This window comes from Carassius gibelio, chromosome B1, assembly GCF_023724105.1.
Source record: "Carassius gibelio isolate Cgi1373 ecotype wild population from Czech Republic chromosome B1, carGib1.2-hapl.c, whole genome shotgun sequence".
NCBI classification, from domain to species: domain Eukaryota; kingdom Metazoa; phylum Chordata; class Actinopteri; order Cypriniformes; family Cyprinidae; genus Carassius; species Carassius gibelio.
Window position 1 is genome coordinate 36,652,864 of NC_068396.1, and position 26,179 is coordinate 36,679,042.

Sequence of the window (26,179 nt, forward strand, 5' to 3'; positions counted from 1 at the left end):
ATTTTAATGAGTTTTTCAGTAATTTATTTTAATTTAGATGATGTCTTAAATATTGTATTTATTTTAATAGTTTAGATTTTATTTATTTGTTATTCGTTGTTTGTAAAAGAATAAATAGGGTTACGTGTGACGTTGCCTCCTCCTCCGTCCAATCAAAGCTGCGCTAGCTGAGTGACAGCCGTTCGGTCGAAACAAATGCATGTCCGCGTTTTCCCTCGTCCAATCATCTCTTAGATCCCGCCCTCACGCGGAAGTGATGTGTGCGCCTGCGCACATCTGCACACGTGCGCGGAAACACAGGCGAACTCAGTTCATATTTAACGCTTCGAGAGCGCAGTGAGCTCCGGTTTAACATCGTCTATGTGAACAGAAGCTCTGGAGCACCGCTGCACGTGTGTGTGTGAGAGATGAGCGACACGCGCGGCTCCAGCGGAGACTCCGAGCCCGAGTCAAAGCGCCTCTGCACCGCGAGCGCGTCTCACAACCGCTCTGGACCGACAGATGGCGTCAGCGTCGCGGTGGTGAGTTTATACATATGATACTGATAATACAAATAACTGTGATATTGTGTCGCTTTCGTGATATTTTAGTGGACAATGTCCACACTTGTAGTTAAGGGTGGTAATACATGATTTAGCATTATGGTAAATCTATTATATTCTATTGTATTCTATTCTGTGCTCTGTTCGTTCTGTTCTAACGTTACTCCAGTGAACTCTATTCTCTTCCACTATGTTGTGCTAATATTCTTTTATGTTGTACTGTATTTTGGTGTATTCTATTATATTCTGTTCTGTTATACCTTTGTTATGTTCTATTCCAAAGCGCTCTATTCTGTTTCTATTTTCTCTTGTGCTGATATTTTCTTCATCCTACTCTGTTCTATTTTACTCCACCGTGCTCTATTCTGTTGTCTTAGCTGTTCATTTTCTGTTGTGTTCTGTTCTATTCTATTCTAATTCTCTTCTGTAGTCCTCTGTTCTAATGTGTTGTGTTGTTGTTCAGTCGGTGATCATGCCAGTGTTTAATGCGTCTGATTGGCTGGACGAGTGTCTGCAGGCCGTACTGGAGCAGGATTTCACCGACCCAATGGAGCTGTCTGTGTACGACGACGGCAGCACGGTAAACACACACACACTCTACACGGTCTGGTTATGACACAGTCTCATGTGTGTGTGTGTGTGTCAGGATAACTCTCGAGAGCTGCTGGAGAGATGGAGGCAGAGGTTTGAGGACAGAGGTCGACCCATGCTGATCTCAGGCCACAGCTCATCCAGCCCGCGCGGAGGTGTGTGTGTGTGTGTGTGTGTGTGTGTGTGTTCTGTCTTCACATTCACCTGGTTATCATGACACACATGTGTGGAGCTCATGCGATGTTAAACAGACACACACACTTAGTCCGTGTGCTTCAGGAATCAAAAGACGTTCCTTATCAGTGTTTAGCTGCTGTTGGGAACTCAAAGCCTCTCCATGTTCAGCATACCGAGCTTTCAGCATCACACACACACACACACACACTGGAATCTGTGAGAGAGAGCGCTGGACTTACTCAACTAATGTAGCAGATCTAACACAGAAACAGACGATGAGTGTGACAGCAGAGTGTGTTAATGCTGACAGAGATGTGTGTGTATGTGTTAAAATAGTTATTGACCAAAACTATTGAACTATTTAGTTACGCTCTTGTAAGATAGAGATGCAATATTAGTATTTGTTTTAGATTAATCAAGAAACATATGAATTATCACATTTTTGTATAATTTATTTGTAATTTTTTTTTAGTTGGATTTGCAAAAAACCAGGCGGTGCGTCAGAGCTCCGGACGATTCCTCTGCTTTCAGGACGCGGTGAGTGTGTGTGAGTGTGTGTGTGTGTGTGTGTGTGAGAGTGTCTGTGTGTGCGTGTGTGTGTGACATCTACCACCTGAGAGTAAATGCGCTCCTGATGACGGTGTGTATGTCAGAGGAGCTCAGTGAATGAAGGTAAAACATCTTCATGTGTGTGTGTGTGTGTGTGTAAATCTATTCCACCTTCTTGTTGGGTCACGATGGCATCTGTTGTGTTTCATGTCGACGGAGAGCCAGTGAGTCTCTGTGAAACTCAGTACAGAAACACATGCTTCAGATCGAGTGTGTGTGTCCCCTGCGGTGCGTGTGAAATTCATGAGAAATTGACACATACTGGGGGACTTCCTTGACTGTTGTTTTGTGCTGTGTTTGCTGGCAGCGCCGTCATGATGATGATGATAAAGCTGAAGATCTACGCTTGTGTGAGTGATTTAGTGTTGTGCTGCTCAGCGTGATGTTGTGTAATCAGATCTGAGTGTCTCCTGCGGAGCCGCTGGAGCCCATCACGTCCAGCACTGTCACTCACAGCAGAAGAAGACGTTCAGTCGAGTGTTCAAGCTGCTCATTTACACACAACCATCGACTCCATCAAGAGTCCCAGTCTGTTTCTCACTCAAAACGTTATAGGAGTTCACGGTGTTTTTGGAGATTGGATGGAATCTCTCAGTAATGGAGAAGGTCCAGATGATTTCTTCTTCTCTCTGCTGTTGTGTGTGTGTGTGTCTGGTTGTGATCCTGACACACACTGCTACAGACGTCGCTCCATTAGTTCTGTTGTCTTTACTGTGCGTCACTGGCGTTACGGCTGCTGTCTGAGGAATGAGGGCCGGTTATTTCGGAGGGATTTTTCCAAAGGCCAAAACCAGCTCTCCTTGAGGTTCAGAGGAACGCCAGGAATCCTGCTCTCCTCCAGAGCCGCCAGCACTTAAACACACAGAGTCCTCGGGAGACAACCTAACGCTGCTTTATATAAACCTCCTCCTGATGATCCGCCGGTGGAGACTGTGAGATATAGTGTCACATATGAACCGATCCTGCTTTAAAAATCACTCCGTATTTGAAAATAAGACACTGCAGTCATGTTGTCCTCGTAGATATTTGTGTTGTTGATTTAAAGTAAACTTGTGATGATGATGATGATGATGATGTGTGTTTCAGGATGACATCATGAGGCCTCAGCGGGTTCGACTGCAGTATGAAGCTGCTTCACTGAATCCGACCGCAGTGAGTGATGACACGCTGTTTAAAGAAATCAGTGCTTTCATTCATCAGTGATGCTTTAAACTGATCAGAAGTGGCAGTGGAGACATGTCTAATGTTACAGAAGTGTATTTTCATCAGCTGCATCAGCAGGAGGGACAGCCGTTATCTCTACAGTGTTGTTTGAGGGCTGGGTTTGTTGCTTTGACCTCTGACCCCGGGTCTCAGCGGACAGACTGAAGAGCTGCGGTGCTGCACAAACAGAGCAGGACTGATCACATGACAGGAAATGAGGCGGAGTAGTGAAAGTGTGTGTGTTTAGGGTGTAACCTGAGTTTGTGTTGTGATCTGCCCTGTCTTTACTCTTCACACACACATTTACAAATGTAGAAACCATGTGTAACTTTATCAACGTCTTCACTGTTAGTTTAGATCACTTTAATGCATCATTGATTGTTAAAAGTATTTGCCACTAATGTCCTGCGTGCGTGTGTGTGTGTGTTTTGTCAGATCGTGGGGTGTAAAGTGTGTCGAGTTCCCGAAGGCTCCACTGAACGTTACACGAGGTGGATCAACTCTCTGAGTCCAGAGCAGCTCCTCACACAGGTCTCACACTCAAATCAACATCATCTTAATGCATGCTATTGATCTTATTGGGAACGATGCATCACTACAAGTTTGATTTTCTACAGTTTTTTTAGGAACTGTTAATGTCTAATCGTTTGCCATAAAGAGCTTTTCTCTAATCATTTAGTCTGCTTAAACTCCGCCCCTTTTTTATTATCCAATCTGAGATCCCATTTAGATCCGCCCACATCTCAACACCCAATCAACACCTGCCTTGTTTTTATTTTATTTTAATGTTAGTGTGTTTTATTAATTGCTTTTTTGTCTTTTTGTATTAGTTATTATTATTATTATTATTAGATACCAATGCTGGTTTTGGAAATTAATTGTATCATGAAAAGAGATTTTAAAACATTTATGAAAGTTTTGGTGAAAGTAATTTTGTTTCTTCTGAAAATTGTGCGCTTTATTTAGGAAGTGAAGGAAAGGGATCTGAAGTGTGTCTCTTTCATGACAGTGTGTTTGATCTCTGTAATCAGGATGTGTGTGTTCGGTGTGTGTGTGTGTGTGAGGAAAGGCGAGGCGTGTTGTGTTTCGAGGGTCGCGTGCCTCGCGGTCAGCGGGTCGCCACAGAAACAGGATGTGTAGCTGAAGACAGATATTTCCACGGAAACAGTGCGTGAGTGTAGAGCGTCACACACGCTGGCGGGAAACGGATCCCGAGGGTCGTGAGGTCAGAACGCTGTGTGGAACCTTCCCAAATCATCCCCAAAACACTCCAATTACCATCAAACAGAGAGAGAGTATAAATGCTGTTTTACATGCAACATCAAATTCTAATAACACCCTAGCAACCGACTAGCAACCATTTAGAACACTGCAGCACTGCCCCAGCAACCCCCTAGCAACCATTTAGAATACTGTAGCATTGCCTAGCAACTGCCTAGCAAGCAATTAGAACACTGCCCGGCAACATTTAGAATATTGTAGCACTGCTTGGCAATCGTGTGGCTTCAGCAATCAGCTCCCGCCTTTTTGTCCATTTTCAGTTATCTGGGAGAGTCGCGCGGTGACGCGCTGCCAAGATGGCGATGGCCCGGTCTGCACACTTAAGGCTTCAGAACCACTATTGAGGAGTCTATGGGTGACGTCACGGACACTACGTCCATATTTTTTTACAGTCTATGTTCAAAACGCACAAAACACTCGATTCGCTCCATGTCATTCCTACTGCAGGATGTCTGTTCGCGTCTTTGCATTGACTTCACCTGTAAATCACGCTTAACACATCATTCTCATCTGGTGTGAATGCACCATAGCAATGCTCTATCCTGGAGACTATTGTAACCAACTAATAATACTCTGATCACCTTAGCACGTGCATAGCAGCACACTAGCAACCAATTACAGCACCCTAGCAACTACCTAGCAGTACCATAGCAACCCACTTGGAATTGCATAGAAACGGCCAGTGGCTAACCTGGCACACATCTCTAGAAATATCACAGCAGCCACCCAGAAAACCCTAGCAATGCTGTAGGGAATACTAACAGCACCAGAGCAGCCACTGTGAATAACACTAACACCTTAGCAACCACCACACACAACCAGAACATTGTGATGTCACTCTGCTGTGCCCTAGCAACTGCATAGCAACCGCTCAAAACATCCTAGCAACACCTCAGGGAGTGCACGCAGCAACAAGCAGCCATCCTGAAAACCAGAGTAATTACAGCACACCCTAGCAACCTGGTGCACACCGTGACAGCCTGGTTTAGATGTTGCATTAAAATCAGTTCTGAATGATGGTTTTCTGCTGGAGTTTCTCCTCCACATGTTCTTGTTCACTGAGAAGGGAGTCGTGTTTCTCTTGGGTGTGTTTGCACATTCCAGACGGAGTTATGCAGCGAAACACACACACACACAGTGTCCAGCGGGTAACATCTCCGCTACGACACACTCGCACCAGCTCAGTGTCACGGACAGACTCACACACACACACACACACACACACACACACACACAGTGTCCAGCGGGTAACATCTCCGTTACGACACACTCGCACCAGCTCAGTGTCACGGACAGACTCACACACACACACACACACACACACACACAGTGTCCAGCGGGTAACATCTCCGCTACGACACACTCGCACCAGCTCAGTGTCACGGACAGACTCACACACACACACACACACACACACACACAGTGTCCAGCGGGTAACATCTCCGTTACGACACACTCGCACCAGCTCAGTGTCACGGACAGACTCACACACACACACACACACACACACACACACAGTGTCCAGCGGGTAACATCTCCGCTACGACACACTCGCACCAGCTCAGTGTCACGGACAGACTCACACACACACACACACACACACACACAGTGTCCAGCGGGTAACATCTCCGTTACGACACACTCGCACCAGCTCAGTGTCACGGACAGACTCACACACACACACACACACACACACACACACACACAGTGTCCAGCGGGTAACATCTCCGCTACGACACACTCGCACCAGCTCAGTGTCACGGACAGACTCACACACACACACACACACACACACACAGTGTCCAGCGGGTAACATCTCCGTTACGACACACTCGCACCAGCTCAGTGTCACGGACAGACTCACACACACACACACACACTGCCTCTCCAGTCTGGAACTGGTTTGTTTGGAGCTGTACATGCGACATCTGAGCGGTGAATAAATGGACTCCTGTAGCACGTGTGTGATACTGAGTCTGATTACAGTCCAACAAAGAGATCTATTAACATATTTTACCCCAAATTCACTTCATAACATCAGTCGAGTGTTTGAAATAATGTATTTTTGTGACCAGACATGGTTTCATATCACAGAATGAGCTAGAAATCACTGTTTCAAGCATTCTGTATGATGATAAAGGCTATATCAACTATCATTGCATTATAAATATACTTTATTCGTATAAAAGATGAAGTATATGTTGGTATATTTGTGTGTTTACAGTCTTCATGTTTTATCAGTTCAAGTGGTTCTATCTTCTGGTTTCACTTAAGCATGGGTGTATCAGTCCTGAAATATCAATATAGCAATACTGATGTGAATATTGAAAGTACCAATACTCAAACAAATACAGATGCTAAGGTGTGTTTTATTTGCCAGTGTTTTTGTTTATTTATGCGTACAATATGCGTTAAATTGGATGAATAACCTACGTTAGTGAATAATTGTGTAGGATGGAACTATTTTCCTGCTCATCTGAACACACACACCAGTCCATCACAGAGCGTTCACTCACTCCTGACAGTGCATTCAGTCTGTGGGGAACGGCAGCACAAAACAATGCTTATCAGGACACAGGGAAAAAACGTGTATGTTTGAGTTATACCAAGATAAACTGAAATCGTAGCCTATAGTTTGTGCAAATACATTAATTTATATTGAATGTTAAAAGTTCATATAGTTCAGGTTTTATTCTCTAATGTTGGTATAAGTCATTGACTGTCAGAATAAAAAACAGCCTTTCACTGGCAGTCCCTGATGAAAATCAGTCATGTTTTTACTAAAGTGTTCATAGTTCAACTGTAGTATTTGTAGATGTTCATGGTTACCACTACAGCAATCATACGTTAACCATGTGTAAACAAAAATATTACCTAATATGTTGAAATAGACGTATTGAATGTTGAAACGCATTTAAAATATAAAGACATGTGGGTATCATTGCTCATTTTACTCTTAGTAATGTAATAAGCTAATAAATGTCATCATTTAAAAGTTCAGTTGAGAAGTATCGGTATCGTATCGAAAACAAAACAAGTGGAATGACCCATATTAGGGGTTTGGAACATCATCAGTTCGGTTCCTCTGTTATGAAACAGAAACTACATTGCTTTTGTGCTTTTTTGGTAAAAATAGGCAAGATAATACTACTCCCTAAATAATCAGGGTTTTTTTGGTCTCTCAGTGGATGCATAGAAGTTATCGTCATTTATATCATTATCACAATAAATAGCTGAAAACCTCAGGAGGTGTTTTCGAGTCCACATCGCCCACCTCAGTGCACTCAGATCCCAGTGCAGTGTTTAGTTTATTTGCCCTGAAGCTAATCACTGATTTCATCCATTTTGTCAGCATTGAAATATTCCTGTCTCTCCTCCCTCCACTCCACTCCATCTTTCATTGTGTGTGTGTGTGTTAAATGTCCTGAGCGTCTAGCTCTCCCTGATCATTAACTCTCGGTCTGAACACACGCGGCCAAAGTAAACTCATTAGACCAGTGTGTGTGTGTGTGTGTGATTTAGAGAGTGTAGGGAACATGTTAATGGTTTTATCTGCCAGACGCAGGACTGGTTTGTACAGACTGCAAGCTGAAATCCTGCAAAACAATCACAGACAGTCAGAACAGAACATTTTTGATATTTGGTACATATTTTGGAACAATGAGGATTCTCTGTGGGCGGAGCTAATTTAACACATCAGTGAGAAATGGACACCAAACACCCTATATACTAGGGGTGTAACGGTTCACAAAATTCACGGTTCGGTTCGATACGATACACTGATGTCACGGTTCGGTTCGGTTCGATACGTTTTAGATACAGCAAAATGTAAAAACATCTCAACTTTTCAGAATGCCGCAAGCGCACCGCGGGTCATGTGACAAGAACCAACCAATCAGCTTCATCCTTTCCCGTAACAACGTTGAGAGCTCAGCCAAGATGAAGGATCAGCTGATCATAGTTGTATATGGATTGCAATTTTGAAATAAATTTAGTAGCAGAGCTACTGCAAGCGATTTTTAGAGCTGCAAATCCATTTATCCTTCGCTGAAATTTCCGCGTCTCATGGAGAGAGCACGTCATTGTTGCTTAGCAAAGACAGACGCCTCATGAGCGCTTCTGCCCGAGCGCTTTGGAAAGGAGGAGAAAGACGCGCTTAGCGTTTTCCATGCGTTTTTAGGCACGATATGTGAACGGCCCCTAAGGCGCTCGCTCACTCAGCACGCGCTGAAGGCTCGTTGCAAAATGTCGAATGCCTTTAACAGACCAGAAATATAAGATCCTAAAATAACCAACAGGTCTGGTGTTTGGGTTGGATTCCCTGTAAGCTATAGTTTCTAAATGCTGCAGGGATAGTTTGCTGCGTGCATGTTTCTCCTTTTTTTCGTCTTTTCCCAGATAGTTTTTTTTTTTTTTTTTTTTTGTAATCCCGCTGGTGTACCCTGTCATGTTGCAGATGCGACATGCCGTTGTTTTTTTATCCACCACTCTCTTGCCATCACCATTATATCTTAAAGGGAATCCAAAGTGCACCCAAACACCAGACCTGTTGGTTATTGGAGGATCTTCTCATTTCTAGTCTGTTAAACGCATTGGCTATTTTGCAACGAGCCTTCAGCGTGTACTGAGTGAGCGAGCGCCTGCTGAGTAGCCTAACATAAACATATAAGATGGTGTTTTTTTCTTCTTCGGGAGTGTCAGGGGCGTTGCCTGTTACGTTGTTTGGGTTATTGGGCTACCTTGTTGAACGCATATCATTATATTTCTCTCTCTCTCTTTTTTTTTTTTTTTCAAATATAATTAATTACTCCAACGAACCGTTCGGTATACATAATGCGTACCGCGTACCGAACCGAAAGCGTCGTACCGAACGGTTCAATACGAATACGCGTATCGTTACACCCCTACTATATACATAATATTTTTATGTCAATATCTGTTAAAATTGATTTTTGTGATGTGCAGCTGTATTTTCAGCGTCACATGATCTTCAGAAATCATGAAAATATGAAGATTTGCTGCTCAAGAAACATTGCTGGTTATTATCAGTGTTGAAAACAGTGGAAACTGTGATGCACGTTATTTTTCAGGATTCACAGATGAATGTTAAGTTCAGAAGAACTGCATTTATTTCTAAAATGGTAATCTTTTGTAGCATTCTAGATGTCTTAACTGTCACTCTTCATCACTGCAGTGCTTCTTTCTGTCCTGCGTCAGGTGTACACGTCTCACGGGCCGACGGTCATCATGCCCACCTGGTTCTGTTCCCGTGACTGGTTTGAGGAAGTGGGTCTGTTTGACGAGGGAGGGAAGGTGAGGCTCTTGTGATGCTCAACAGATGTGAAGCTCTGGATCAGTCCTTCATCTGAGCTGGTTCTCCATCAGGGCGTTCCTGAGGACCTGCTCTTCTTCTACCAGAGTCTGCGTCGAGGAGGTCACGTGATGCGCGTGGACGAGTGTCTGCTGGTGTATCGCTATCATGAACACGCAGCCACTCACTCAGTGCTGGAGTGAGTCTGATACACTCACCAGTAATGCCTAACCTGATTTTACCAAGTGAGACATGTTCCTGGGACAACATCGTTGTTGACCCTGGATCAACATTGTGATTATCCAATCAGATTTGAAGAACCAGTTTACAGATTTTGTGAAGTTTATGCTTAAAATCAGTGTTTGGTGCTTGTACATCAGTGTCATTCATCTATCATTTCCTCTGATTTTAGGGATTACTCATGGTTAAGGTTAGGTTTAGGTGTGGGGATATGGTTAAGAATATATTTTTGGAGTAAAATGTTGTTCCAGGGTCAACAAAATATGTTGACCTAGGAACACTTAGGACTTGGCAAAATCAGGACGTGCCTGCAGCACAACACAGTCTGTCAGTCACAGTGACATCTACAGACACAGCTGTCAGTCCAGAGATGTCCAGTTTATCAGTCTGTTTTTATGTGCTTTCTCATGAGTCTTAATTTTTAGGATTAATATTATTTAACATACTGAAGGCATTTAAAGTTCAGAACTAAAAATAATTAATTTAAATAACTACAAATTAATGAATGAATAACATTATTAATATAAATTACTTGAGATACTGAAGGGACCTAAAATACTGAAATAAATAAATACAATAATGTTTAGTATTATGTTTAATTAGTTAACACACCGAAGATACTTAAAAAAGCTAAATATTATCTAATTAATTACAACAAATGAATAAATACAGTTATGTATTGTTATACTGAAGGTACTCAAATAAATAAAAAATAATGAATAAATAGCATTATTATTATTATTATTATTTTAAATACTGAAAGGACATCAAATACTAAAATAAATAAATACTAAAATAAATATTTAGTGTTATTTATTTTTAACTATTTAACACACTGAAGATACTTTAAAAAGCTAATATATATATATATATATATATATATATATATATAATCTATGATATAATTACAGCAAATGAATAAATGCATTGGTTATTTATTATTTTAAATATGTATTGTTTTGTTATGTAATTGTATTTATATTGTATTGTTATTTAAAATTCTGAAGGTACTCAAAAAAAAAAAAAATTAAAAATTAATGAATAAATAACTGTTATTATTTATTATAAATTATTTTAAGTTCACCTAAGGGACCCAAAATACTATAATACAAATAAACAAATAATAAATAAATAATATTTTGTGTTATTTGTTATTAGTTAACACACTGAAGAGACTTAAAAAATAAACAAATAGCTAAATATAATCAAACTAATTACTATTATGAATAAGTCAAGTTATGTATTGTTTATGTATAGACTGAAAGGACTTTTAAAATATAAAATTATTATAATTAAACTTAAAAAATAATTTAATGAATAATTAAAATATATTTCCATCATTGAAAAATGATTTTCCAGACATGCAGTAAAAGAACATGTGTTTTATAATCCTGCATGACACATTCAGCTTGAATGTTGTTTTTGGTACAGTTTATCAGTGGAAAAAATATTCAAGGATCCGTATATTCTCACGGGTCACTTCATCTGTGTGTGTGTGTGTGTGTGTGTGTGTGTGTGTGCGTGTGTGTGTGTGTGTGTGTGTGTGTGTGATCGGTCTCAGGCATCCTCTGACTCAGGGATTCCGCTCATTTTCTCTCCGTGGGTCCAGCGGTCCACAGCTGTCTGTCAGTCTCGCTCTCTGTGTGTGTGTGTGTGTGAGAGAGAGAGAGAGAGACTTCATTAACCGTCTCCTGTCCTCTGCTCTCAGAGAGACCATCTGGAATCTCCGTGTCCACTTCCTGCAGGAGCGAGTGCTCAGCCAATGGGAATCCTTCACCGTGTGGAATGCTGGGAAACAGGGACGCAGACTCTACCGCAGCTTGAGTCCCACCAATCAGAAGAAGGTACGGACCGCTGGACACTTCCTCGTGTTTATAATATCAGAATACACTCTAAAATACTGATATAATTCAGTATAAACTATTTTAAAAAATGAAAACACTTATTATTAATTAGTTAAAAAACGAATTAACTTATTAATTCGTTTAACTTAAATTTTGAAATAAAATTTAATAATATTAATAATATAAATATTATTATAATTCAAGTTTAATTTGTATAGCGCTTTTTACAATACAAATCGTTACAAAGCAACTTTACAGAAAATTATGTTTCTACAATATTTAGTAGTAGCTTATGGTGGTAACTGTCAGTTTGTGCACGTTTGACAGGATTTTAGAAAAAAATTATAAAAGACGTAGTCAGCTAGACGATGAACATTATCAATATTATTAATTAATAGTTATTATATGATGCAGTCACACATGTAGCAATAATTGTTAGTTCTGTTGTTGATTCAGGGTCAGCATGATCTGAGGTTCTCTGAGGGTCAGCATCATCTCTTCTCAGGTGTTCTGGATCCAGACTGGAGCTTGTGTAATTCCTAGTTACCATGGGATATAAATCCCTTGGCAAAACATAGAAACAAAATACAGACATCATTAGCATAGCTGCTGATCCAACAAAGTAACATTAATTTAACCCAAGCTAATGAATAAAAATGCACATCTGATCAGATGCAACTACACTCACAATTAAAAAGATACATTATTAAAAAATGCTTGGTGAAAGAGATGTGTTTTTAATCTAGATTTAAACAGAGAGAGTGTGTCTGAACCCCGAACATTATCAGGAAGGGTATTCTAGAGTTTGGGAGCCAAATGTGAGAAAGCTCTACCTCCTTTAGTGGACTTTGCTATCCTAGGAACGACCAAAAGTCCAGCGTTTTGTGACCTTAGGGTGCGTGATGGGTTGTAGCGTGGTAGAAGGCTAGTTAGGTACGCAGGAGCTAAACCATTTAGGGCCTTATAGGTAAGTAATGATAATTTGTAACTGATACGGAACTTAAGAGGTAGCCAGTGCAGAGACTGTAAAATTGGGGTAATATGATCATATTTTCTTGACCTGGTAAGGACTCTAGCTGCTGCATTTTGGACGACCTGTAGCTTGTTTATTGATGAAGCAGGACAACCACCTAGAAGTGCATTACAATAGTCCAGTCTAGAGGTCATGAATGCATGAACTAGCTTTTCTGCATCAGAAACAGATAACATGTTTCGTAGCTTGGCAATGTTTCTAAGATGGAAGAATGCAGTTTTTGTAACATTGGAAATATGATTTTCAAAAGACAGATTGCTGTCTAATATAACACCCAGATTTCTAACTGTAGAGGAAGTAGCAGTGCATCCGTCTAGTTGCAGATTGTAATCTACAAGATTATGTGTAGTGTTTTTTGGTCCAATAATTAGCATCTCTGTCTTATCCGAATTTAATTGGAGAAAATTATTTGTCATCCAATCTTTTAAATTTTTAACACACTCTGTTAGCTTATATAATTTAGAAGTTTCATCTTGTCTCGTTGAGATATATAGCTGAGTATCATCAGCATAACAGTGGAAGCTAAACCCGTATTTTCTAATAATATTACCAAGGGGCAACATGTATATTGAAAATAGAAGGGGACCTAGGACGGATCCTTGTGGCACTCCATATTTTACTGGTATTATAAAAGGATAAAAGATAACCGATCAAAAGGTAACCATGAGATGTTTCCCTGTGTATATACAGGTGCAAATGCAAAATGGATTTTAAAATACAGTGTGTGTGTATATATTTATTTATATATATATATATATATATATATATATATATATATATATATATATATATATATATATATATATATATATATATATATATATACTGTATTTATTTTAAAATCCATTTTGCATATATATTATTGATAATAATAATGTTCTTATGAAACACTAAAAGAGCTTAAAATACTGAAATTGAAAACAATATATACAGTATGTCATTATTATTGATATTCACAATACTGAAGGGGCATAAACATTCTAAAATAAATAAATAATCATAGTTAAATTATAATTCGCATTTGTGGTAATAATGTGGTAATTATTGTTAATATTAATTATAAATAATTAAGGGAAAATCTAGTAATCCCTTAGTAATGGCTCTTAGCAACCAGCCAGAACACCACTGCACTGCAATAATGAATTAATCGTCAGTAGTTAATTAATATTCAGTTAATTAATGTTTAATAATTCAGTGAATGAAGAGGTATTGTGGTGTTCTTCATGGTCTGTGTTCGTGATCGCAGGTGAAAGCGTTCTGTGACGTAGACGAGAACAAAATTCAGAAGGGCTTCTACACGTACGAGGAGTCGAAGGTGAGTGATTCAGATCATCACCATCTCCTCATGATCAGTCAGTCAGCTCGTCTAATGCAGAATTACACCGCATACATCTGCTTTAGTACAGTCATAACCACAGCTGGGAACAGTTTCATGGGATGCAGGTGGTGATTAGTTATGCAAATATAATGCTAGTAATGAATCAGCGTTACGCTCGGACACAGATCAGCCGTCAGCTGTGTGCAGAAGTACACGCAGAGACTAATTAACTTCCTGAGAGATCCATCATAAGACACATTAGTGTAGGAAAGCACACGCATCACCAGAGGAGCAGTCACCTCCTGCAGAAGAGAGTTTATCTGAAGAGATGAACACACACTCACTGGAGAGAGATTATTAATAACCATCATTAAACCGTCTGATACTGTGTTTGATACGTCTCTCAGGAACGACCCAAACCCAGGATTCCTGTGCTGCACTTCACAAACGCATCTCCGCCGTTCATCGTGTGTGTGAAGCTGGTGAGACACACACACACACACACACACGTTTGTTTCTGTGTAAAGTGTGTTCATCCCATAGGTGTAATGGTTTTTATAATGTACAAACTGTATATTTTATCGCCCTTCACCAACCCTAACCCTAAACCTAACCCTCTAAACTAACCTAATCTTAATCCTAATCTTTAATCTAACCTAACCCTTTGAAAAATAGGGACATGGGTTATGTCCTAATAAGTCATCTTCTCCTTGTAATACCTGTGTCATACCCATGTCATTATACAGAGTTGTGTCCTGATATGATACAAAAATATGCCCCCACACACACACACCAGCACTGACCACAGCAGCACAGGTATACACACACACACACACGTGCGCGCAGACAGACACACACACACACACACACACTGACACACACACACACACACACACACTCAGGCTGTGGTCCAAATGACTGTGAGGCTCGTATCAATCACAATCATCCTCTGTGTTTCCCTGCTAATCAAACTGATATTATCACACACACAGCTGTTTCTCCACACAGACAGCACATTAACTGACGCTCAGAGGTGTGTGTGTGTGTGTGTGTGCAGGACATGACCGAGGGAGTTCTGGAGCAGAACCTGCGCTCGCTGCAGCTGAAGGAGGGACTTCACTATTATCACTTCAGCTGAAGACTGAAGCCTGTGTCACTGTAGTTCTCCTTCGTTCCTGAGTGATGCTCAGAACAAACCCTTGTCCCACAGACACTTGCTCTCAATCAGGTCCTCTTGCAGTCAGAGAGCGCTGGATCCCTGTTTATGACATTATTGAAGAGAAATTGAGCGGCAGATTCTTCAGTTTACCCCAAACACACACCATAACCTGTTCATGATCCATAACCCGGCTGAGCCAGTATTTCTCATTAGTTGAGGTTTTCATCTAATATAGGCATTTTATTTATATTTTATTTCAGGATTTTAAATTGTTTTAGTTAACACTGTTTTAGTATTAGATTTTGTTTCAAATGCTTCTGAAATGTATTGTGGGATTTTCAACTGGTTTCTGTCATGTTTTTGTTGCGTGTGTGTGTGTGTGTGTGTGTGCGTTACCAGCAAATTTGAATCATTCCTGACAGATCTGGTTAGTTTTATCTCTCTTCCTCTCAACAGTCCTTCATTTCTGTGTGTGTGTGAGTGGTGTGTGTGTGTGTGTGACGCTGGAATGTGTGCTGCGTTAAGACATTATCTGAGGTCAGTGGCCACGCTCGTGTGTGTGTGTGTCTGTCTGTTTGTGTGCTTTTGCATCTGTGTGTGTCCCAGGTGATGGAGCGCGCGTGTGTGTGCGCATTTGCGTGTGTGTCTGTGTGTGTGTGTGTGTGTGTGTGTGTGTGTGTGTGTGTGTGTGTGTGTGTGTGTGTGTGTGTGTGTCAGGTCACAGTTCATGGCCTGTAAATATTTAGGATGGTGTGTAGGTGGAGGGTCAGAGCTCATCTGAACAGTGACACACCCACACACACACACACACACACACACACCCCATCCCAAATAAACATGTCTGTAGATAGAGCCCTGGATCTCCTGACACACAACCATCCCAAACACGCTTTTTGTTGTATAAATTTAACTATTGTCTTCCTTCATACCTTCAAATAGGTTGTTATTAATAATATTAAATTACATTTATTTATTGAACTTAATTTACAACTAGTTTGCATTTGATTAGGGATACCATAGTAATATTTAATCATTAGTGAATGTGTATTTTATATCTGTTTGTATCTAGCTCGTGGAGTCGGTCTGAATCGGTCTTGTGCTCGTGTTACGGTGCTATATTCGGTGCTCGGTGTCCCGCGAGGCGCGTGCAGCCGTAATAACAGCGCGCGACTCAGCATCATCTGATAGCGGTGTTTATAGAGCCCAGAATAACCGCAGCCGCCTCGAGACACACGCCCCGCGAGACAGCCGTGCCATGAGCTGCGTGTGGAGCGATCACATACTCAATATATATATATCGGTATTTCTGTGTTTCTCCGTGTGGCATACAACACATCTGAGGATATCTCTGTACAGTTATAGACTGTTGTTTGGGACTGTTACAAATACACAGCGGTATGTACCATAGTAGATTTATTTACAGTACGGTTGTAGATGAATGTAGTGTTCTTCAGTACACTAACCACAGTACCTTTACGTAGGGTTATAAACTTAAGTTTTAGACTTAAATAGGACTCATATATATATATATATATATATATATATATATATATATATATATATATATATATATATATATATATATATATACTGACCCTTAACTTTTATTGTAACACAAAATTTATATTTTGAATAAACACTGTTCTTTTAACTTTTATTAATCCTGAAAAAAATAAAAGCAGTGTAACTTTCCTACATTGATTATAAATCAGCATAAAATGCTTTCTGAAGGATCATGTGACCCTGAGGACTGGAGTAATGCTGCTGAAAATACAGCTTTGATCAAAGCAATACCTTATATTTTGAAGCACTTTAAAATGGAAAACTGTTATTTTAAAATGCTATATATTTTTATTTTCCTCCAAATAAAGAAACTAGAAAAGAAAACAAAAAATCTGACTGTTCCCAAATTTCTGGACAATGGTGCAGGTAGGTGTGTAAATCCCATTGCGGCTCGCTGGTGGGGGCGTGGCTTAGAGGTGTGTCGAGTATTGTGGGCGGGGCTTGAGTTTGTAAGAGAGAGAAAGTTTCTGCAGGACTCACAGTGTCTGGGCTTCAGACTCCAGCACAATCATGCTCTTCATCCCGGGTCTGTCTGCTCTTGATCCTGTCATGTAGTTTCTGAAGTGACCCAGATTTTCTACAGACTGGAAGAGATTGTCGGGGTTTGAGGATGTTTTCATTCATTCTGTTATCAGCTCTGGTCCTGTGTGGATGTGCACAGTATTCAAGCGACCAGTGCAGCTGGAGAGGAAGGTGAGCCTCGCATTTGTATCAAACTAAACCACTATTAAGTTATTACAGTAAACAGTGTATTTTCTGTCCGCAGATATGCTTACAAAACGTATTGCACATTAAAACCTTTTATTATTACTATTTCATACTTTGCATGATTGCACTGCATGCCAGAATGTTTTTAACAAGTTAAATATTATGAAATACCCCTTTGATCATTATACGTGTTTGTATAAAAAAGGCGTTTGTACGTTTTAGTCTATAGCTATATCTTTTTGTTTTACCTTTAGCCATGCAAAGAAATGTTAAACGAGTAGACTTGCAATAGCTTATAAATGTAAAGAAATGTAAATGCATGTGTTTAAACCTTGTGAGAGCTGGTTGATGGGGAAGGTCCGGGCATGCCCTTATCGGACATGTTCTTACATTTTACCTGAAGACACTGATTCGCGAACCTATTGTTCTTATGGAGCACTCCTTTTCAATGTTGGCTCCAGGACGATTCAGATTCGCGAAGGCTAATTCATAAATTATTACTCTGCTGGATTACAGCTTTGTTTGAGAATAAAAAGGTTAACATGTATGAATCATTAGTCCCAATATACTTTGTCACTGTAAGAAAATAGGCTTCAGAAAAGCTTCACGAATAAAAAAAAAAGAACCGTTTGAAAGAATCGATTCACTAAAATGAATTCGAATCCTCAGCGCTGAAGCGAAAAATGACTGACGGAAAACTGCCACTGATGGTTTTTACAGCTAGTATGTTATGCGTCAGCAGTGACGTTCATCTCTCTCTCTCTCTCTCTCTCTCTCTCTGTTCTCTCTTCTCTGACTCGCACTCTTTCTTTCAACTCCTTCACTTGACTCTTTGAAGCAGACCGCGCTGAATCTGGCCTCTATTACGCGCCGCGCAGCTTAATTGACTCCAGAAAATGATTTAATAACGTTAATTAAAAGCAAGATGAAATGGGAGGGAATGTCGGGTCATGAGTGCGAATCTCGGCTCTTTTGCTCTGAGGACATTTGGCAGTGATTTCAGCAGAAACCCAACCCCGTCAGTTTAATTATAATAATGCCCATCCAGAACCCCAGCTGGAGTCCAGACATGAACACCCAGGGCTTCAATATTTGGTGGAATATGTATCTGTATTTTGGAATCAGCCAATTATTTTTCAAATGCATGAGATTGAAGAAACTCAACTGGTTAAGTCAATTGGGCTTTCAATGGTGCTTATTAAAACCAGAAAGAAGTCATCATTTTTCATGTACACCTGAAGGGTGTAAAAACTCAAAGCTTCTGCTACCCAGCCGAAACAGACACAAACACTGTAATCATCCCGAAATAAGCCAAACCACAACCACTTGAAAGAGCTGTGGCGGGGGAAAAGAGACCGTCACATCTGTATGACATCTTGTGCCACATCTTTCATCTGCATGTAACCCTGCTCATATACGATGATCTTCATGGCTTCAGATGAGCTAATATCTCCACGTTTGACATCTGATCTCTCCTGATGAGGAGCAGGTCACGGGATCAGAGCCGTAGCCAAACTCTCAGATTCCTGTCTCATTTGAAAAATTAGTAATCCATTCCTCTTTGGTTTGAACTTAAATAATAAAAGTAATACATGTAAATAAATGTTGTACAAAAGGAATAAGAATAACAAAAGCACATAAAATATGAAAATATGAAGATAATTCAAAATCTATTAAATGATAACAGATAGTAGATATATTAGTACTATAATGAAACTGGAAAGTTGCCTCTGCATGGCATTTAAAATTCTTGCAAGAGAATTCTTTTTTTCTGGATTGCTAAAATTGTGCATTGCTAAATTGGTGCATATAAATAAAATAATGAGTTCAATAATTCTTTGTTTTTCAAGTGGTATTTTAGTATGTTTCCCTATTATATTACAGTATATAATATTTAATATTATTCCGTTTAACATTTTATTATTTATTAAAATAACATTCTTTAAATTATTTTTATTGTTTAATAAAATTATTTTAAGTTTTACACATTTTGTTATGTGCTTTTTTATTTTGTATTGTTATTTTTAATTTAAAGTTTTATTTTGTTTACATTTATTTGAGTATTTAAGTTTTTTATTTAGTTTATAAAAATGTGGAAAACATCTTATTGTTATTTTATTTGTACTTTTTGCATTAAACATGTGGAATCTGTTTGTCAACAACGAGTCCTTTGTGAAGTCATCTGATATTGAAACGCTGTTGTTCTCCAGGGTTGTGTCTGTATGTCTCTGTTGAGAAAGGCTTAGCTCTCTCTCTCTGTCTCTCTCTCTCTCTCTCTCTCTCTCTCTGTCTGTCTGCAGTGGTCTGACACACGAGTACCACACACGGGACGTGGAGCAGGTGTACCTGCGCTGTGCCGAGGGCTCTCTGGAGTGGCTCTATCCCACAGGAGCCATCATCGTCAACCTGAGGCCCAACCTGCCGTCCGCCGAGGGTCAGCTGCGCGCCTGTGTCAAGCCGCGGCCGGACTCGTGCGGGGCCAGGCTGTATGTGGAGCGGGCCGGAGCGCTGCGACTGCTGCTGACGGAGGAGGACCAGGCGGCGGGACGCGTGCGCTGCTTCAGTCTGCAGGAGGGGGCGCTGTTCGTGGAGGCCTCCGCCCGCCGGGACATCAGCCGGAGAATCACTGCCTTTCAGTACCAGCTGATCTCCACACACACCCCCGCCGGAGACCAGCCCCGCTCACATACAGGTACTGACCACAAAACCTCTCTGTTCAGACCTAACCCTGGTCCTCTAAAGGGTCCTGAAACCCTAAAACACATGAGATGAACCCATATGAACAGGTTGCACATCAGTGAAAACAGCAGTAGCACTCATTGTGTCTGTTATTAGGTGTTTTCTCTCCTCTTCCCACCCTCTTTCCACAGTTTTCCATGGCCATTTCTGGAGTCTGTTTCAGATCTATGGAGTGAAAGACCAGTGCTGACACATTTTTCATTATTTTATTATTATAGATATTATTGTTTAAAATTGTATTTGTTTTGATATTTTATTTATACACGAATCTAGCAATACACAATATTATTATTTTTAATACAGCAAAATAATTTTACATTTACCTATTTTCAATACAAAATTAAGACATAGAATGCCATGTGGGGACATCTTGACAGTGGCATTTCAGTATTAAATACACTCTATATGTATTTTTATATATATATATATATATATATATATTTTTTTTTCATTTTTGTGTAAGTTTTAGTAATTTTGTTTTGTGCGTTTGACATAATATTTTTAAATATAATAATTTATTTTGAAAATACATTTGAAATTTTCTACTTGCTGAAATTGTTTTCTACACTGGATCTTGTGTACTATTTTTTAATTAGGATGCAAATGAATAATCAGTTCTGCACTGATTTAAACATGAGAAGAAAAAGAACTGAATTTGCATTGTTTAGGTTTTTTTTATATATATATATATTCCCAATAAGAAGTCTGCAACTGGATCACCAATGTGATCAAAATAATATTTACATTGGTAGTGAATTTTCTATAATCAAAAAATAAAATATGTATAAAATAGAATATATAGTGACCATGCACCATATTACTCAGCTCTGGAGTACACAGGAAACATGTGAAAGAGAGAGCGAGATTTGTGTGGGGGTGGAATAACAGCACTGTCTGTCAAATAACCGTCATTCACATGAAAGACTGCTTTAGAGAGGCTGTAAACCGTCTGACCCTGTAAAACCTCCACCTCCACCCCCCAGATCCATGTTCAGCCTGACATAAGAAAACAAACAGACTAATCAGGAGGTCAGCCGGGGTCAAGCAGCCTGTAGAGCTGTCAATCACAGCCAGCGCTGCGTCTGATTGGTCTGATGCTCGCTCAGGTTTCCTAAAGATTATATTCAGTTCTATGTGTAGAGGATCACAGGATAAATACTGAAATCTTAATAATCAGTGCTTCATTTCTTCCACATAGCGACCTGGAGTTCCTTCAGAATACTGTTTACTTTAGTTTTTCTTTCCCGCTCCATTCCCAGAGGCTTTAGCTTCATAAACATGAGTCTTGAGGTGTCCTGAGCTCCTCACCTGTTGCTCTCACTCACACTCACACTAGGACAGGCGTCTACAGGGAGAAAACTGTGTGTGTGTGTGTGTGTGTGTGTGTGTGTGTGTGTGTGTTAAAGGAGGTTTCTAAGGAATGTCTGAACTGTTCTCTTGTAAGCAATGAAAGTGGACCCTGATTTATACAAGCCCAAGCTCCAAAGAAGTACCATAAAAGTCATCCTTATGACCAAAATCCCAGATTTTCAGTCCATAAATTCCTTTCTGTTCATTATGGGGCTAAAAACTGTGATTTGTTGGGTGAACTGACCCTTTCACTGAAGTCTGTGGCTCATAAGACAGCTGTTTCAGTCGTTTTTGGTTCACAGAACGTTCTGAGAATGTTAGATTTTGATTTGAAGAACTTTTTTTCTAATGTTCTATAAAACAGTTCTAAGTTCCATAAAATGTTCTATTAAAGTTGCTTCACAGTTGTGAGTATTAACCTAAAAATAACCTTTAGGAATCCAAAAATAACCATTAGGGAACATAACAATAATCAAGTTCTTTTTTTAATCGTCTTAAAAACAAATCTAGCCCTCTCATTGAGCTCTCCTATTAATCTAAGAGTCTGGGTTGGAGTCTTCAGCCGTGTGCGGTCAGTAAAACCAGACGAAGCCGTCCCTTCCCCGTCACAGTCTCAGCTCCGCACACTAATGAGCCGTTAGCCGCGGTGCAAGCTGCTCAAAGTCATTCAAGAGCAGTTTGAGTCGGGATCTGTATGCGAGTGTGAGGCTGAATGTGCTTTTATGTGTTACATCAGGTGAGAAATCACATTTACATTGAATCGTTTCACTGGGCCAGTCTGGAGATCAATGCTTTACATTTACTTTTTACCCATTTTGTGAGTCTTTAACTGAATGTGACGAGGAAAAGATGATGAATATAAGATACTGTCTTCTAAAACATGCAAAAGCAAACATGCAGCACAGCTAGAGTAATCTGATTCACTTCTGATCTGTTTGAATCATTGTAACGAATCATTTGATGATTCATCAGAACATATGACTCACTTGAGTGAACTATGACAGCCTGTTGCAACAATTTTTATAATAATATAAATAGTCATTTTAATCAACATTAAACAAAATTAATACTTTAATAACATTAACGTGTTCATTTTTTTTTTTTTTTCCGCATTTGTTTTGAAGAATTAGTTTTGTTTGCCAGAATGTTTGGTCCTCACAATGCACTTTTATAGTTTATATTAAAAGTGTAATGCACACCAAAAGCGAGTTTAATTATGAGTGGATTATGCAAATACGTTAATAGAAGCAAATTCACACTGGGGGATGGGAATGACATGAATTAGGAAACGCGATTGCCACAAACATGCAGTATATGCCTCAATCAAGTCTTTCACACAGTTAATATAACAGTTAATATAAGTTGAAAGATATTAACCCGGTTATATCAGAAAATAAAAGAGAGCATTACAAAATTATTTTACTTGCTTGAGTAACACAACAAACATCCCACACGCAATCTAGAGCGATAATGTGATGTGAATATTTGCTTAGCTTTTAACCTAAAAACCTAAAAATAACCACTAGGGAACTTTCTGTTGAAGTTGTTTTATAATTGTAAATTTAAGTTGTAAAAATGACCTTTAAGAAAAACTTAAGGAGGAGCTCTAATATCATTGAATGGATTTTTGGATAGATTTTTCGAATATTTGATACTAGTCAACCATAAAAGCCTTTTTAAATACACAGGTGTTTATTTCACAGATGTCTAGCATGATGTAATGTGGTCTAATCTCAGTCAGATGCCGGGTTTGAAGCAGGAAAGGCAGAAAATGATGATAATCTCTGAATGTGTTCAGAGGTCAAAGGTCAGAGATCACAGGACTCAGACACAGCTGGAGTGTGACGCAGCACAGGCCCCACACGTCTGAGGAGGAAACGTGTCTCCATTTCCCTGCGCTGGTGTGTGTGTGTGTGTGTGTGAGAGAGAGAGAGAGAGATATGGCTGCAGTCTCTGACTCATGTAACGTGTGTGTGTGTGTTTGTGTGTGTGTGACACGGCTGCAGTCTCAGACTCATGTAACGTGTGTGTGTGTGTGTTTTAGCTTCATGCAGACCCTGCGCAGATGACGAGCTGCTGATGGCGATCTGTACCAGTGACTTCGGTGAGATAAATCTGCTTCTTACTACTTTAAACAGTTAGTTTCCCTGTCATAATGTACCATATTTCCTGGAAAATAAGTCATACCTGACTATAAAGGTATTTGCACAATGAAATTCCTGTCTGAAATTTTTGCACGGTAAAAAAAAAAAAATACAAGCTGACATTGTGTCAATCATGTGTACTCACTGCCTCTGACATTTTCGCATTTATTTAGAACCAATAGAAAACATTACCGTCTCCAGCCTCGAGAGGGCGCTCTATGTGTTCAGTGTAGACTACAGGAGAACTGAGCAGCACAGAGCGCCCTCTCACGGCTGGAGACGGTAATGTTTTCTCTTGGTTCATGTCAAATTAATTTTGATAAATAAGTCGTACCTGACTATAAGTCGCAGGACCAGCCAAACTATAAAAAAAAGCGTGATTTATAGTCTGGTAAGCTGCAGCAGGATTCAGATGTTAAAGTTAGTGACGTTTATTCTGTCTCTGCTCTGTCTCTCAGCGGTGCGCGGCAGTATTCATCATGTGGAGGAGGAGGAGGAGGAGGATGAAGATCAGGTGTCAGTGGTGGTGTCGTTGAGTCACGTGTACCGTCAGAAGAGCCGTGTGTTTGTGTCGGGCGGCGGGGGGCGCGGGCGCGGCCGGTGGACGGGTCGTGTGAAGATGCCGCGGCGGTGCGACCCGCGGGCGGGACAGGGCGAGTTCCTCTTCACAGGAGCCGTACGGTTCGGGGAAGCCTGGCTGAGATGTGCTCCGCTTTATAAAGACTTCATCAGAGTGTACCATGCAGCTCTGGACGAGGGAACGAACCCCTGCCACATACACACGGACTGAGACACACAACTATCCTCTGCTGAACTGAACCCACTCTCAAATCACATGGAAACATGGCTTTTTTCAGGACTTGGTCCAAGGTCACATTTTATCCCAAAATCTAAATAAATAAAAATAGAATTTAGGATACTTCAATAAAAGTTGGATTATTTTATAACCAGTTTATGAAATAATTGTTATAGTAATGAAATAAATTGCCCCTCTATAATTCTCATTTATCATTTTCAGCTGGGTTTCTTTAGATTTATTACGATCAACTGTTTTAATTTTGCAGTAATACTATTAATCAGCATAAACTAAATCTAAATTAAATCCTACCATTATGAATAAATATTTCACTTATTTCAATATTTAATTTACTTTAACATTACTGATATAATCATCATTATTATTGATATTTGTTGTTGTTGTTATTGTAACATAGTGACACAGCAACATAGTATTTAAATAGTAAATAATTGTATATAATTGCTCTATTTGTAGTGTTGAATTTAAATAATACTATTTTTTAAAATTGGGAATTTTTTTATTGTCCTGAGAATGATGTCATATTTTTTTTTTTTTTTTTTTTTTTTTTTAATGTTAAATATTCCTTCTTTATTTGTGTTGATTTTGGGGTGAAATGAGGCCTGGTGTGTTTGGGGACGTCCAGTGGTTCCAGATGGATGGATCCGAGCCATCAGTCCTCCCTGAAGTTGCTGTTCTTGGTTACAGACAGAAGTTGTGTGTGTTTGTTTCTGTCTGTTCTTGTTGCCTGACTCTATTCGTGAGATGATGAGCTCTCGCCTGCACGTGTGTGTGTGCTGCGAGACGATGAACGCTGCTTTTGTTTAAAGCTTTGTTTAGAGTTATTGAGCGGTCAATTCTTCTGACTGACGTCTGGACTGTGTTCATGTGTTCAAGAGTGAGTTTGAGTGTAATGTGTACGTGTGTGTGTGTGTGTGTGTGTGTGTGTGTGTGTGTGTGTCTTTCTCCTCCTTGGACTCCGAGTCTGGAATAAAACACTCCTAACAGAAAACTGGTGTCAGTTTCTGTGTTTGTGTTGCTGGGTGTTTTCTGTACAAACTGCCCAGCTGTGGAGAAAATTGTGAAATGTTCATAATATAATGTGAAGGCATGTGAGTTCAGCTACACAGGATATGATGCCGTGGCTCAAAGTAAATAAATGTTCCTAAATGTTATATGGATCAATAAAAATGAGCATATGAGATAGCTCTTAAATAACAGTTGGTGATTGCTGCATTTATAAATGCCTTCACACCATTGATCTATGACTGGATCACACTCACTCATCGGGGTCTAAACTGTGAACAGACATCGAAGCCACCGGAAGTGTGATCTGATTGTACTAAGTGTACTAATCTCTACCGGCAGAGAGCGTCATCGAGTCACATGCGAACCGCGGACCTAAAATCACCCGATTTGAAGCAAACCAGTCAAACGGGACTAGCTTTATGTTATATGTAAATTATTTTTACTTCAGGAGTTATCTGCAATGTTTATAGCATTTTTTGGGGCAGTTTAGGGGCCGGTGTCTCCGCAATGACGACACAGATAATTGATCCAACACAAAATAT

The 26,179-nt window shown here is 39.8% G+C and overlaps 2 protein-coding genes across 4 annotated transcripts; both read left to right on the top strand.

Annotated features, from left to right (window-relative positions):
- Window positions 1–244: 244 nt before the first annotated feature.
- Window positions 245–16,291, top strand: b3gntl1 (UDP-GlcNAc:betaGal beta-1,3-N-acetylglucosaminyltransferase-like 1). 3 transcript variants are annotated; one of them, XM_052545386.1, is made up of 12 exons: window positions 245–521; window positions 1,006–1,122; window positions 1,189–1,288; window positions 1,783–1,847; window positions 3,006–3,071; window positions 3,558–3,653; window positions 9,621–9,716; window positions 9,789–9,913; window positions 11,663–11,798; window positions 14,078–14,146; window positions 14,557–14,631; window positions 15,207–16,291. In XM_052545386.1, the coding sequence occupies exons 1-12, from the start codon at window positions 408–410 to the stop codon at window positions 15,285–15,287; spliced, it is 1,140 nt and encodes a 379-aa protein (XP_052401346.1). In that variant the 5' UTR covers window positions 245–407; the 3' UTR covers window positions 15,288–16,291. The 3 variants fall into 3 exon arrangements, with proteins under 3 accessions (XP_052401346.1, XP_052401347.1, XP_052401348.1); XM_052545387.1 differs by lacking the exons at window positions 245–521; window positions 1,006–1,122; window positions 1,189–1,288; window positions 1,783–1,847 and adding an exon at window positions 2,008–2,851; XM_052545388.1 differs by lacking the exons at window positions 245–521; window positions 1,006–1,122; window positions 1,189–1,288; window positions 1,783–1,847; window positions 3,006–3,071 and adding an exon at window positions 3,337–3,355.
- A 998-nt stretch (window positions 16,292–17,289) lies between these two features.
- On the top strand, window positions 17,290–25,620 carry metrnlb (meteorin like, glial cell differentiation regulator b). Its single transcript, XM_052545391.1, has 4 exons — window positions 17,290–17,564; window positions 19,880–20,271; window positions 23,713–23,772; window positions 24,271–25,620. The coding sequence occupies exons 1-4, from the start codon at window positions 17,482–17,484 to the stop codon at window positions 24,600–24,602; spliced, it is 867 nt and encodes a 288-aa protein (XP_052401351.1). The 5' UTR covers window positions 17,290–17,481; the 3' UTR covers window positions 24,603–25,620.
- Window positions 25,621–26,179: the final 559 nt, after the last annotated feature.